Source organism: Telmatherina bonti (genome assembly GCF_933228915.1).
Source record: "Telmatherina bonti genome assembly, chromosome: 8".
NCBI classification, from domain to species: Eukaryota; Metazoa; Chordata; class Actinopteri; order Atheriniformes; family Telmatherinidae; genus Telmatherina; species Telmatherina bonti.
In genome coordinates, this window is record NC_136626.1 from 15,906,182 (window position 1) to 15,920,062 (window position 13,881).

At 36.8% G+C, this 13,881-nt stretch overlaps 1 protein-coding gene across 1 annotated transcript in view; it reads right to left on the bottom strand.

The window, feature by feature from the left end:
* Positions 1 to 626: 626 nt before the first annotated feature.
* The window catches only part of dnai3 (dynein axonemal intermediate chain 3), a gene marked incomplete at both ends in the record, with an annotated part of 15,154 nt that continues 1,899 nt past the window's right edge, over positions 627 to 13,881 (bottom strand). The window contains 21 exons of the mRNA XM_079245588.1: positions 627 to 767; positions 2,130 to 2,246; positions 2,530 to 2,621; positions 3,598 to 3,805; positions 4,045 to 4,175; positions 4,472 to 4,532; positions 5,073 to 5,194; positions 6,706 to 6,790; positions 7,242 to 7,392; positions 7,637 to 7,710; positions 8,091 to 8,210; positions 8,611 to 8,730; positions 9,287 to 9,379; positions 9,590 to 9,679; positions 10,096 to 10,214; positions 10,486 to 10,682; positions 11,179 to 11,295; positions 11,580 to 11,779; positions 11,905 to 12,033; positions 12,312 to 12,416; positions 12,907 to 13,091. Of these exons, the coding sequence (XP_079101714.1) occupies positions 627 to 767; positions 2,130 to 2,246; positions 2,530 to 2,621; positions 3,598 to 3,805; positions 4,045 to 4,175; positions 4,472 to 4,532; positions 5,073 to 5,194; positions 6,706 to 6,790; positions 7,242 to 7,392; positions 7,637 to 7,710; positions 8,091 to 8,210; positions 8,611 to 8,730; positions 9,287 to 9,379; positions 9,590 to 9,679; positions 10,096 to 10,214; positions 10,486 to 10,682; positions 11,179 to 11,295; positions 11,580 to 11,779; positions 11,905 to 12,033; positions 12,312 to 12,416; positions 12,907 to 13,091 (2,657 nt within the window). The remainder of the gene's footprint in view (positions 768 to 2,129; positions 2,247 to 2,529; positions 2,622 to 3,597; positions 3,806 to 4,044; positions 4,176 to 4,471; positions 4,533 to 5,072; positions 5,195 to 6,705; positions 6,791 to 7,241; positions 7,393 to 7,636; positions 7,711 to 8,090; positions 8,211 to 8,610; positions 8,731 to 9,286; positions 9,380 to 9,589; positions 9,680 to 10,095; positions 10,215 to 10,485; positions 10,683 to 11,178; positions 11,296 to 11,579; positions 11,780 to 11,904; positions 12,034 to 12,311; positions 12,417 to 12,906; positions 13,092 to 13,881) is intronic.

The window sequence follows — 13,881 nt, forward strand, 5'->3', positions numbered from 1 at the left end:
GAGTTATTTATTAATACATTATATTCTCCAATAAGCAGCTGCTTAAAAAGACATGCAGTATTTTATTTTGTTTTTTTGCCTTATTAAGTGCATGCACTGTGAAATATTTTGATATTTTTGATCATTTAGAAGTTACTGCGGATGACTAATTGCACTTATTGACAACATCACATCTCAGAATGAAACCTCCACATAATGACCTCATGTCAGGGTTACATCATTGATGTATTCCACTCTGTATCCTCGGGGAGAAGTCAAGATGATGCTACAAATGGATGATGTTACTAGGTTATTAAATCTCAAAATGAATGAAAATGATCAACCGCTGACCCTGAATCTTTAATACCCACACTGCCTGACTGTTAACATCCGACTGTTAACATGAGGGTAAAGACATGTCCTCAAACTTTACAAATAAATAAAATGAGCAAATTTTAAAATATGTCAACATCTGATAAGAAGTAAAAAATATTTTAAAAGCAGCTATAAACCTTGGCAGAGATAAATACATGTATGTCAGGAGATGCTGTTTAAAAACACTGAAGGTATTAAACTTAGATCTATCTAATGAAAGCCTTTACTATGCAAAGCAAAACTTCCACTTGTGTGTGCAAATGTGTGTGATATTAGGTATCCTCTGGGTTTGAAGCTGCTGGCCACAGTCCCATGCCTTTCAGGATGCTTTCTGCCATCCTCATGTCATCATCGTATTGCTTCATGCCCGGTTCTTCAATGTTCTGCAGGGGCTTGACTGGTTTTTCAACTTCCTACGAAATCACAGCAGAAATAGTGTCACAAACAATAAATAGAAAACTTTAGAGTATTTTGAAACACTCCTCATCCAAGACTTCATGTTTTACAATCCAAATTCTTTGAGGGTTCAAAGGTTCTAAAAAAAAAATAACACGAGAAAAATTTTTCTTTGCATTTTTTTCTGCCTGCAAAGTGGTTAGCACTGTGGCCTCACATCAAGAAGCTCGCTGGTTTGAGCTTTGGCTGGGGGAAGCTTAAACACTGGGCTTTCTGTGTGGGTTCTTGCCCCATACTCTGGCTTCCTCTCACCATCCAAACACATGCATGTTAGGTTAAATGGTTACTCTAAATTGTACCGAGGAGTGAATGTGAATGGTTGTTTGTCTCTCTGTGTTGGCCCTGTGATGGACTGGCGGCCCGTGCAGGGTGTACCTTGCCTCTTGCACAATGATTGCTGGGATAGGTTCCAGCTTCCCTGCAGCCCTTGAACAAGCTGTTAAAAAGATAACGACTGCGTTTTTTTCTTTTCTTTTGGACGAAAATAGTAAAATGTTTTTATTTATTTATTTAGCAAATAGTAGATATAAAAACTAATAATGTTAAATTAATAATTAAAAGGTAAAAAGTTGAAACAGGGATAACAAATACTTACTTTGGGTATTACATACCCAAACCAATTAGTAGAGATGGCTGAGGCAGGTTTATTTTTTCCCACATTTTTTAAAAATAAAATCACTCATAATTACTGAAAAGTTGCTCTACCAAATAGTAGAGCAAGACCTTATATGGCTTACGCAAAAATGACATTTTTTCTATTGCAAACAATTCTGCAGCTTTTGCATTCATGCTTCCCATCACTAGTGCTACTGCTAAACTATAATTTCCTATAGTATACTTAAGTCAACAGAAAACATAAGCTTGAGGTAAATATGGTTTGTGGGAATCCATGCTTATTTGGAAGAAGGTGAAAATATGCAAGTAAGTAAAGAAACCAACATGAAATTATTGCAGCATAACAAGGTTTTATCTTCATTTATACTAAAGCTATGCAGTCATCTAGCCTAAGATGGAAGCACTTGGCCACTACGATTTAGTCATTAGTCTTCTAGCTGAGAGACTGCCAGGCAGAGCGTATCAATACCTCCACTGTCCCCAGTGGCCAGGATCAAATAACGTTCTGAATGAATTAAACATGAGGCAAGAAAGAATAGGAGAGACACTTACAGAAAGAAAGATACAGATTGGAACGTGCTACTTTAGCTTTTCCAGTGTAAAGAGAAAGGGGTACACTTTTCTTTTCCTTATGTGCTCTTTTTGAGCATTTTATATTCAGATGTATTTTTAACATCTACTGTCAAAGATAGAAACCTTTTCACCTTTTTCTTGTTGAATTCCTCATCCTCTTTTTTCTGTTTTACCCACTGTTCCTTCCTCTTCAAGTAATCCTTCAAACTGTCTTTCTCCAGTTCAAAGTATTTCTTCATGCTTAAAGTCTACACATAAACACAGGAGAAATACTGATTAGCAGTTGCAATGACTGATGTGTCAACTGTCTGAATGCTGCTGTTACTCTCAATAACCCAACGTCTTGATCATTTATCAGTTGTAGTGACAACTAGAGCAGTCAGGAACCCAAACTTATGTTGTGCTGCATGCTGAAGCTACCAAGGTTTCTTGATGCTGAACACTGGCGTATTGTCCACATGGTTTTTTTTATATGACTGAAAACTCAGTCTTTTCATATGAATAAATTAAGAGAGGACAGATGTGTCTTACTTCATTTCTGGAAGGAGTGTAGAGGCTTTGTGGTATTTTGAAAACACTGAGAAGTCCAAGGTCATCCCCCACTGCCAGGAAATGCTGCTTGGCTGCAGGTACACAACAAGCAAACAGAGAGCACTCAATTACACAACAAAGGAGAAGGCTATAAAAGCTAACAGGGTTAAGCCTTTGCTGTAGAACATACAGTATAAAAGAAGAGATTTTAAATGAGCAACTTGTGCAAGTACACTTCAGAATGTGGGGTCTGTAAATCACACTACTAAACTTTGGATTAATGGATGATTGCTCTGTCACCAAAACATGGAAAGCAGAATGGTTGACTATCTTTGTTATTTCCCATTGAGAGCATCTCAGTATCTTCATAATAATTATTATATCTGCTATCTCATCAGAGGTAATGTATTTTGTGGTGTTGGTTTGTGCATCCTTATGTCTGCGTCTTAGCAACATCACCCAAAGAAATTTAGGCTGGATTTTGTTTCAATTTTTCAGGAAGTGTTAGCAATGGAATGAGTAATGAGTGATCTGTATCACCTAGAACCACGAATATTTTTTAAAGATTCTTTACTATGAGGAGAAAAGGATAATTTTGCCATTTGAGCTTCTAACTATAAAATAATGCCCACAACATTGGCAAAAAAATCATATGTATAATAACTTGGCAGTGTTCTGACCTCTCAGAGCACTTTAAGTTTGATAAGTTTCTGTGTTGAAATTTAACCTCAATTTCTGTTTTTATGCTAAATCCAAATTTATGGACTAAGTATACCAGCTGCTGTAATTAGAAGCAGTGAAAAACCAGTGAGAAGCTGGAAACAAGTCTGATAGTGCTGATCAATAAAAGCCACAAAAAACATTTGCTTTGCAACCTTCTGTAGACACACACTCAATTTTTGTTTATGCACGTGCAATCTCCTTCCATCTTTTATTGAATATGTTTTACAGTCTATACACTGACACCTTAATGCAATCTCGGTAAATAGTTATAATGTGACTTGCAAACCAAGCAGAACCTTAGAATGGGACTACATGTGATGTGTGCTGAAGATGTCTGGAACTCACGGGAGGCAATCCAGGGTTTGATGCAGATAATCTTGGCATCGGTAAAGTGATGATGGACATATGCAGGTTGACCGGTGTTCTCCATCAGGTTCCAAACCTCAATATTGCCATCTCCTTTCCCGATGAAGAAAACAGCTGGCCGTGACAGGGACCAGCATCCTGTTGTGCACTCCTCGACAAAGTGTTGTGACTCAACCAGGGGTCCATCCTAGATGTTGCGGTTTACAATAAATTGAAAAAGTGAGTCTACTTTATATGCAATTAAATTTGTTTGTCTGGTGATAATGACTGTAAACAATATGAAAATCAAGTTATGATTGTCAATCTTAAAATACTGGCAATACAAACCAGCTCAAATTTGAACCAGTTCAGTTTTGTGTGGTACATATGAACATAAGAGTCATGTCAAGATGTTGATGTCAACTAAGATGTGAGCTGTGTCATTACCATGACTCCCTCCTGCCAAATGGCGAAGTTCCAGTTTCCTATTGTCAAAACAATGTCTTTAAAGAAGGGTGACCGTTGCATTGTCTTCACCAAATACTGATGAGTGTTGAAACAGTAAAGAGGTTTAGCACCTGGAAGAGAAGCAGAATAAGAAGAAAAAAAGTGCACTTTTGATATTACAAGAAGATGCTTCCAAAATAATCTCAATTTAATTTCTTATCGGCAATTATATTTAGCATGGGTGTCAAACTGAAGATCTAATTTACTAGAAGAGTTGCTATGAAAATAATTTTAACATTTTATTGTTTTATGGTTCGACCAGCTGTTGCCAGTGCCTTGTTTTGTTACCAAACTGTGGACCAATAGTCAAGAATACACAGTTTATGCTCTTTTGAACACACTTAATTTGGAAAACCAAACCACTTACTATGTAGCTGTCCAGACTCGTCTTTCTCTACTCTCCAGTTAGTGTAAAGAATCTCCCCTTCCTGGCAAGAAGAAAAAAGAATTGCAAAACATACAATGGTTTAATTGTATATCGTATTTTCTAGACTATAAGTCGCACTTTTTTTCAAAGGTTATCTGTTCCTGCGACATACACTGCGGAGCGACTTACACATTAAAAAAATTTTATTTCACAGACAGCAACAAGAGGGCACTCTAGACTTATGCACAGATATCTCCTACTCCCTAACAATTAAAAATTTAAACAGTAAACATTAGCTTAGAAAGACAACTGTGATGCAACTTATACTAAAATGCCACTTAAGTATGCTTTTTTCTACCTAATTATGTATTTTTGGCCTTGTGCGACTTATAGTCCAGAGCGACTTATAGTCCGGATAATACAGTACTTAAAGACATAAAAAGAGGAAATTATATCTCTATTATATCTACTTAAGACTAATCGTGAGAAAGAGGCAGCATAGGAAGCAAATTTATTTATAATATCAGTTGCAGAGGCCGTAGATTTCTGTATGAAATCAAAACAATGTTTGGTGGTGGTTTAGTAAGACAAAAATGTTTACCTCTGTTCCAACATAGAACTTGGTATTGACATCTTCCAGGATCTTTTCTGTACCGACTAAGGGTACGGTGAGCTGGCTGTAGTCCGGAATGATCTCTGCGTGCCCGTTTTCTGCTGCTTTTTCTGGACAACAGATCAATTTCCAACAGTGAACTAATAGTTTTTTCTTTTTAAAATTTGTAACTAATGACTGGCCATTTTAAAAGCACAAGAGAGGCAGCATGGTCCAGCAAGGGCCAATAACATATCCATAACATGATAGGTACAGTAGGCAAGAATTTTGTTAAAACTAGCACCTTAAAACATGAACAGTGGCATTGCAGAATTCTGCTTTGTTATCTGACCATAAATAAGACGACAGAAGGAAAATCAAAATGAGTTAGGAACAGGTACTGCTAAAGGTAAAGTGTCAATAATACTGGACATAAGGAGATAGACAAAGAAATCCATATGAGGAAGAACTGGGAGTGAGAACTGTGGACAAGATAGGGGAAGGAGATAAAAACATGAGGGAGGGGGTTAAGATAGCCTGAACTGGTATCCTCCCCCTGCATCACAAAAGGCCAACTGTCTGTCAGGGTCTGTCGCTAAGTAACCCCCTAACCAAGCAGGCTACCTCCAATCAAGCTTTACTCTGTTAGATTGGGTTTTGAACATCAGATCAGATTATCCAGTCACACATCTTATGAATCCACTTTCCCCCAGTTAAGATGTGTAAGATGAGGAAAAGATGTTGCCTGGCCACAAACACTGATTTTCTTTGACCACAGTACACACTGCTAAACTGTTGCTTAATCTCCATTATGCCATCTCAATTACTAAGGGTGGAAAATCATGTGGCATGGAGCTTTCCTACAGTAGCTACACTGAAATGTAAATACTGGAAATGGCAAAGACGCAGAGGGAAAAAATGCCAAATATAGAAATCATTGGTAGACAATGTTGCACTTCAGTAAAATCAAACCATTTAAACAGCACGAAATACTAAGCACACATGGATTCATTAAAACCCCAATGACAGCTCTGCCTTGGGATTGCTGAAAAAATTGCCAATTTGTTGACTCTACTATAGTGGGCATATTAATTTTATAACAGACAGCCATGAATGCTTTGTTTATGGAAGCAGACCTTCAGCCAGACAAAGACTGGCCTTTTCCTGACCAGCCAGGACACACATGATCATCCTCTATTCCTCAAGGAGTCTGAGCTGAATATTGCAAAGAGCTGACAGTCAGCAAGGCCAGTGCTCTGCAACTATGAAGGCCTTGTTTTGAAAGTATCACTTGATAGAGTGGCATGAAACCGAAGCAAAAAAAAGAGGCAGACAGACACAGAGAGTAGCAGAGTACCTGAGAGGAAAATGAACACTGCCTCACTGGTCACTTTGCTTAACCATCCAAAGCAGAATTAAAGAATGTAACCCCTCAACATAGGTGACTATAAACACTAGGTTACTGCTAATTCCTTTAATTTTTTAGAGTTAAAAAGTTGAATTACTTCAGATTTGTTGTGCAAACTTTTGAAGCTGACTTGTGCTGACTTATGATAGCAGGGAAACAGAGAAAAAAAAGTTAGTAGACAGAAAGAAACACCATTGCAGCCTCAAGTGTTCTATTAAACATGTTTGTTCCTACCTGTATTGTCATTACTGGAGTAATGCTCAAAGCTGAACTTTAAAGGAGCATATTCGCCACCTGTATCGATCTTTGGCACGGCAACCTGACGCATAAAAGAAAACAAATATTGGATCTGAATATTGGGCAAGCATTAAATAAAACCACAGACTGGTTGGTTAAAAAAATAACCCTAGACACAAAACATAACAGAACTCAGTTATAAGAACAAAAAGTACATATACTGCTCTAGGTAAATGCATAGCACCATGTAATTGTTCATAAAAAAGTGTTCTCAAGTCTTATTAAACTTTATGACATAATAAAAATCAAGGAAAGCCAAACTCTTCATGTTCCTCAGTGGTGTAGTTAATGATATGTGTAGTTAGTAAAAACATTGGCCTGTTTGTGACTTATATGGTAGAAGCATACTTTTTATTTGTTGTAAATGAATGATAAGGCTTAATTTTTTATGGTTGAAAACTACAGAAAGAAATCACAGAGTACCAAAAGCATTTGTGGTATACCGTATCTTTAACCCACAATCACTGCAGTACCCTGAACAGTGGTTTCCATGTTCGCTCCAAGTGTTTGAAGGTTTGTGCTACACCACAGGTTGTGATCGGTGTCTTCTGATCCACATCTTGCTTCTTGCCTAACGACTGGCTTAACAGTTTGGGTAACCTCACATCCCAGAACATAATTGTGCTTTTCAGGAAGACAAAGACACAAATGGTCACATCAAAACCTGGAAATGTAAACATCATATTTAAACATGGAAGCTTTGAATGAAAAGAATAGAATTGAAGGCTTCCAAGTTAATGGAAAATGTATACTGAAACAGAGTAACAGCTTCTCCAGACAAATATATTCTTCTGTACCCATTAATACAACAGACCTGCAAAGAAGTCTTCACCTGAATCCACAAATAAGGTTTCTGTGTAATGCTTACCAGTCAGGGGAGCAGGTGACAATCTGAGCAGATATTTTTAACTTGTTCTCCACTGGTAAGCCTTTGCTGGTCACCTTGTCAGAGGGAAAGTTACAAAAATAAACACAAACTTGTCTTAATTAGTCTCAGTATGGTAAGACCTTATAGCAGTAAACAAAGCTTCTGAAGATATATGGGATGTTAAAGTTTCCCCTAAGGACAGTTTGATGATTACTTTTTGCATTTATCAAGATAGGTGTAAGAGGTTGAAAATTATTATGAGACATAGGCACCATGAGAATTTATTGAATAATAATTACTATAATCAATATGTATATATATATATATATATATATATATATATATATATATATATATATATATATATATATATATATATATAGATAGATAGATAGATAGATAGATAGATAGATATGTATAAAACCTTTAATCCTTTTGCGTTTCAGACACAAACCTGAAATGTTGGTGGCAGCCACTGGACATCAGTAATAGGGGCTTTGTGACCATTCTCTACGACAGACATTGCACTTAAACGTACAACTGGAATCCTCTTGTCTTTTTTGTCGTCAGGGTCCTGGAAGGACAGGTGACACAAAAGGTACAGAATGTATTGTACAGTCGGGGCTGACAAATCTGTCCAACTGGAAAAACTTTACACAACCCAGTAGCCATCTGCAGATAGTCCACTTATATTTCAAATTACAGAATGCGTATTTAACCATAACACCTTGAGAAAACGCAATATATGCTGTTAGATGTTTTATTCACTCTGTGTGAGGCTGCCATATTTAATTAAAGATGCTCACAAAAGCAAAATACCATAAACAACTATTCTACCTTAGTCAGATGAGTCTTTGGTAGTGTACACATGCTCTTTAATATCATGTGTCATTCTTTATCTAGGTGTAGCACATCTTTTGCAACAACCAACTTTCAAACAAAGCCTTTTAGCAGGTACAACTCCCACTGTTTACACTGCAAACAGCAAGGAGGGCAGTGATCTGATTTGCCTGGATGCTATCTTCTATATGGGGACTAACTACAGCATGAGGACTTGTGTAACAGCTGGCATATGTGGGCTGTTGCTGTTGACTCTAGGGAATTAAGAGCAAACACAGACAATGAGAATGGAAGAGGGCACAGAGGGTGGGAGAGGGGGGAGCAAAAGAAAATAGAATAGTGAGAAGTGGGATGGAGACAGCTGTTCCACTGTAGAGGCAATAAAAACACAAAAAGCAAATGTGGGCTCGAATTGTGGGAGCATCCTGTGTCTGCCTAAATACAGGTAAAGCCTTATGCTGGCTTTCCAAGGGTGTTGGTTCAGTTATTGAATTAAACTCGTATGATATTTCCACCAATCATATTGAAAATTAGTGGAATTTGTGGAGACTGGTTACAAAAATTAGGAAACTGCATTCCCATCTAATGAAAGAGTGGAGATGACGACAGAACTCAGGAGGAAACATATCATCATCTCAAAGTGTTACACAATGCTGCTGAAGAGAACAGGTTGTTCTTTTTACATAATCACTCACTAAAGAAGCACTGGTACTGAGTCAATGTGAAACACTCAAACACAAATAGAAGAACACCACTTGAAAAGTGTTGTACCAACATTGTGCACATTAAAGAAGGTATATGGGTACTTACAAATGTGTCAGTGTTGACTGAGGCCATTTTACTGCTAGGTTGGTTGGTGTCCTGCAAGTGTGTGATGTGAGCTAATATATCCCACAGTACAACCTAAGACATTAAAAAAACACAAAACAGTGACCGTAGGTAAAGCGTAATAAACATTCAAACTTGTGTGATCATATGATAATACAAGAATAAGAGAGGGAAACAACAGTTTCTATTGAAACAAAAACAAACGGAATAAATAAGAATGAAAAAGTGTTTAAGTGATCATGTATAAAGGACCACTGATACAAAAAAGTAGTTAAAAATTAGCACCTGGCCATTCATACAACCGCCAACGATAATATTTGGATGAGAGGGGCAGAACTCAAATGCTAAAATTTCATCTGGGCACTCCAGGAGCAACTGCAAAACAAACAAAACAAGCAAGCAAACATGAACTCCACATACATAAATTTCAAATATTACATTTGTAAGTTGAAACATGCATCCAGCTGCCATTTATTTATTCTAAACTTTAAATACAAGGTTCAGTTTACAATATAATTCACAAAACCACATACATACAGTTGATTCCATTTCACTGAGCATGAGTCCCACAACCTCCAAAAAGAGTGGGCCAACATTAAAGACAACATCATTAGAAATGGTTTAAATTTAAAATAAGTGGAAATTTCCTGTTGCATAAAGTTGTCTAGACTGACAGCAAAAAGCAAAAACTTCAAGTTATTTCTTCTGAAAGCATATGCCAAACAGATATGAAGTAATGGTGAATATCTCTCTTTCATGCAATGGTGAGTGCTCTCATCTGTTTTTCATACTTGGGGATTAGAAGGGTCAGAAAAGCTGAAGAAGACAATGAAAGCAGGTCTGGAGATTAACACAGCAGACACGTCAAACGGCTCCTCCGTTTTCTCCACCAAAGCAACAGCAATCACACCTGCCACATCAAAAAGCACATCATATCATGCTTTCAACTCCAGAGCAACTTCACAAAAACAAATCTGAAATATGCTTATAATATCCACTTTGAGAGCTAATGTCTATGTTTACTTTGCATAAAAACATAATATAATCCTATTATCACAACACCCACACCTTTACTATATAGTTTTGGTTAAAAAATAAACTATTTGAGCGATTACATTATCTTCACAATTCAGAATTTAAAAAAAAAAAAAAAAAAAATTAAAAATGAAATTTCACTTTACCGTGGATGGTTGGATGCCAGTTAATACAGCAGATTTTCTTGTCCTTAGTGTACTTCTGGTCTGTGAAAGCCTGATAAAGTATCAGACCTTCAGCCACCTGTCCAGACCAGTCACCGGCTGCATCTTCCGTCTCCAGAGCCTTCCAGTCATCAAAGAACACATTCATAATCTCTTCCTGTTGAAGGGCATGCATGATCCTGCAAAAACATTTCAGTAAAACTTCTAGATGTAAGATGTACACATACTATCCAAATCTATTTTCTCCGTTGTATCTTTCAGTAGCTACAGCTACAATGAGTCTTTCGCCAATGTCCATAATGTTAATGTCTCTTACCTGAACAAAAAGAGCCATAAAATAAATATGTTTGAGTGTTGGAGGGTGTGAGATCATAAGTAATATAAATGTCTTATGACAACAACATCTCAACATCTCTGAAGAAATTATGACTTCAACTTAGAACCCAAGCAGAGATGCAAACATTAATTGCATTTAAATCATTGGTGCCATGGGAGGCTGTGTGTTGTCTAACAATGTCATCATATAACTACCTAATAATCTTATTGTGGCCACGTCAAATTGGCCCGAATGTTCTATGGATCATACAATGCTGAAAGAGTGAGTTTGACTCTCAACCTCTAAATGGGGAAGCAGTCGGAAAAGTTGGAATAAATAATGATAATAATTTATTTTACCTGCGGGTGACTGAGATGCAGAAATTCTTTAGACTCTCTGAGTTAAGGATGCTTTCTATTTCCTCCTCGCTCAACTCTCTTGGATTGTATTGAGTGGAGGCATTTCTCTGAATCATCCTGTAAATTATACACAAGTGCAAAACATTTCAAGTAAAGTAAATACTGTTAAAGCAATTTTGAATAAAAAAGACTAGTTTGTCACAAGTTTGACATGATTAGCAGAGAAAACTTCAGAAATATTTACATTTCTTTTATTGTTTTAAGCAAGTGAAATGAAGTTCTTTTGGGCCTTTAGATCCCTTTCTTCTACAGAAATTTTTTTTTACAAGACTGCCAGAACCTCCAACTGACTATGACTAACTAAACATATCTATTTAATGTGCAATGATTTGTTGGCATACCAATTTGTCTGAGTACTGATGGTCTGCAGACCGGGAGAAGCATTAATCCCACAGTCTCTTTGCATCTGCTTGATGCTGAATTTGCTGCTTGGATAGGAAGCACATTCCATGTAGCCATCCTTAGCATCTGAAGCATTGCGGTCAGAAAAACAAATAGGCATCCCAAACTTTTTCCGCACTCTAGAGAATTTAAAAGTCATCTGAGGTCAAGGACAAAGAACAGACAAAGAAGTGCATTAGGAACACACATATTAAACAGAAGATTATGTGATCTGAAATACTGTGCGTTTGTTTCATTTTGTAAAAGAAAATTGTTCTGCAGTGCCTTTTCTCTGGTTTCTTTAATAGATTCTTCATCTATTTCCTTCTCGCTACCAAGAGATATCCATGGCTTTGATTCCGAGGTTTTATCGACTTCATTCTCTGACACTTCTAGTGTTTCAGGCTCTGGGGGCTGCAGAACACAGAGAGAATTAGCAGAGTGCAAAGTATAAATAACCTGAAATACAACAGCAAGATTTCTTTCAATAGTTAAAAAATGAAATCCTCAAAAAAAAAGAAGGAACTAGGGGCAGAAGTTGTAGAGTTACATGTTCTGAAGAGCGACATTTTATACAAGAGGGATTCAAGCGGTTTATATAAATACAGACTAAATAAGTAAGGATGAAATAAATAAACTTAAATAAGTGAGTGAGTGAGTGAGTGAGTGAGTGAGTGAAAACGTTAGCTTACTTCAAGCATTTTGTTCTTCTTTTCTGGAGTTAGAACCAAGTAGAAGCACTGACCATAAGTGAAGTCACTGTCAAAAACAAGCAACATTTCATCCTCTGGATAGTCCTGTTAAAGAAGAATTTGGAATTCACAATATGCAACCATCTCTTTGACTAAATAATATAAGTTTGATATATATGAAGCAATTTTGGACAAGTTTATCAAGATAATGGCTGACAGTTGGAATTATTGAAAACATCAGAGCTAATGTTACGAGGCTAATGAGCACAAAAAAAGAAAATCACACAAATATTACCATAGTGAAGACCAGGTCTCCACTATACATAGGCTGCAGGCACTAGATAAGGCTTAAAGTTCTAGAGTCTACATGAGTCCCTAATGAGATTTTTGTGTTATAAAAGAAACAAAAATGAACTCTTGAAATAAAAGAAAGGTGGTAGTTTACATTTCTCATGGAAAGAACAGACAAAGACTTAGGTTAAACTAGTTGTTCAGTCTGTTCCCACAGCCCTCCTCTTGGGATCTGTGAGTCATAACAGTGTCTTAAGAATATTGTCTGGTTAACCTGTAATGAATTAATGTGCATGAATCTTACCAGTACAGACTGTTTAACAGGGCTGAAGTCAGACACAGCAGCTCTTGTCTTAATGTCCTGTATGATGTTGTCTTTTTTCAGAAGCTTGTATGGGCTTTCCCTTGTGACATCCTCATCAGTGCGGCAATCAAAGAGCTCCTGGGTGGCTGATGTCAGGACCAGGGGGAAGATATTGTCAGGGTGACCTTGATAAGAGAGACAAAATCAATTTTGAGAAAAAAAAAAAGAAACACAAGTAAGAGGAAGTAGGAGGTCAGAATCAGCTGAACATACCATCCTTAAACCCTTTCTTTGTGAGCATACAGTGAGGACACTGAAGCAGACTTTGATAAAAGATTCATTTGTGATAGCACTAAAGTCTGGCCATCTCTTCAAAACCCATAGTTATGTCCTATAGAGGTTTATTTATGTACACAGAAAACTAGAGTTGCATTTAAAAATGCATATTTTATCATTTAATCATTCAGATGTATCCACTCCTTCAAAAGAACCAAATATCGCAGAATTTACTGTACAGTAAATTTTCTATATAAATAAACATGATTAAAAAGTTAAACAACGAAAACACATAAGCCTGTACACAGTCTTGTAGCGTAGTATGCAGCTAGAGTAAAAACCAATAGAGCCAAAACCAAAACGCAGTGCAGGTTGGGATTGCAGTTTGTCACACATTCTTGATGAAATCTGCAAAAAGTAATGGTAGGAAAACTAGAAGTCACACAAACAAATGAAGACAAAACCATCATGAATGATGGTTCAACAACTGTTGGCCTTTTGGATGATATTGTTGCTTTATACATAGCTGTTATAATAGCTCAATTCTGAATCACCACTGCAAAGTTTTTTTCTTCTTTTTTTTTAACACTTTTTTAAACAATTTACATGTTCCACTAGATCTTAGGCCAGGCTAAGTCCAGGGCAGCGTACAGTAAACAGGCGTCTGCATAATGATAGTTTTCATCTGCTTGTGGTCTC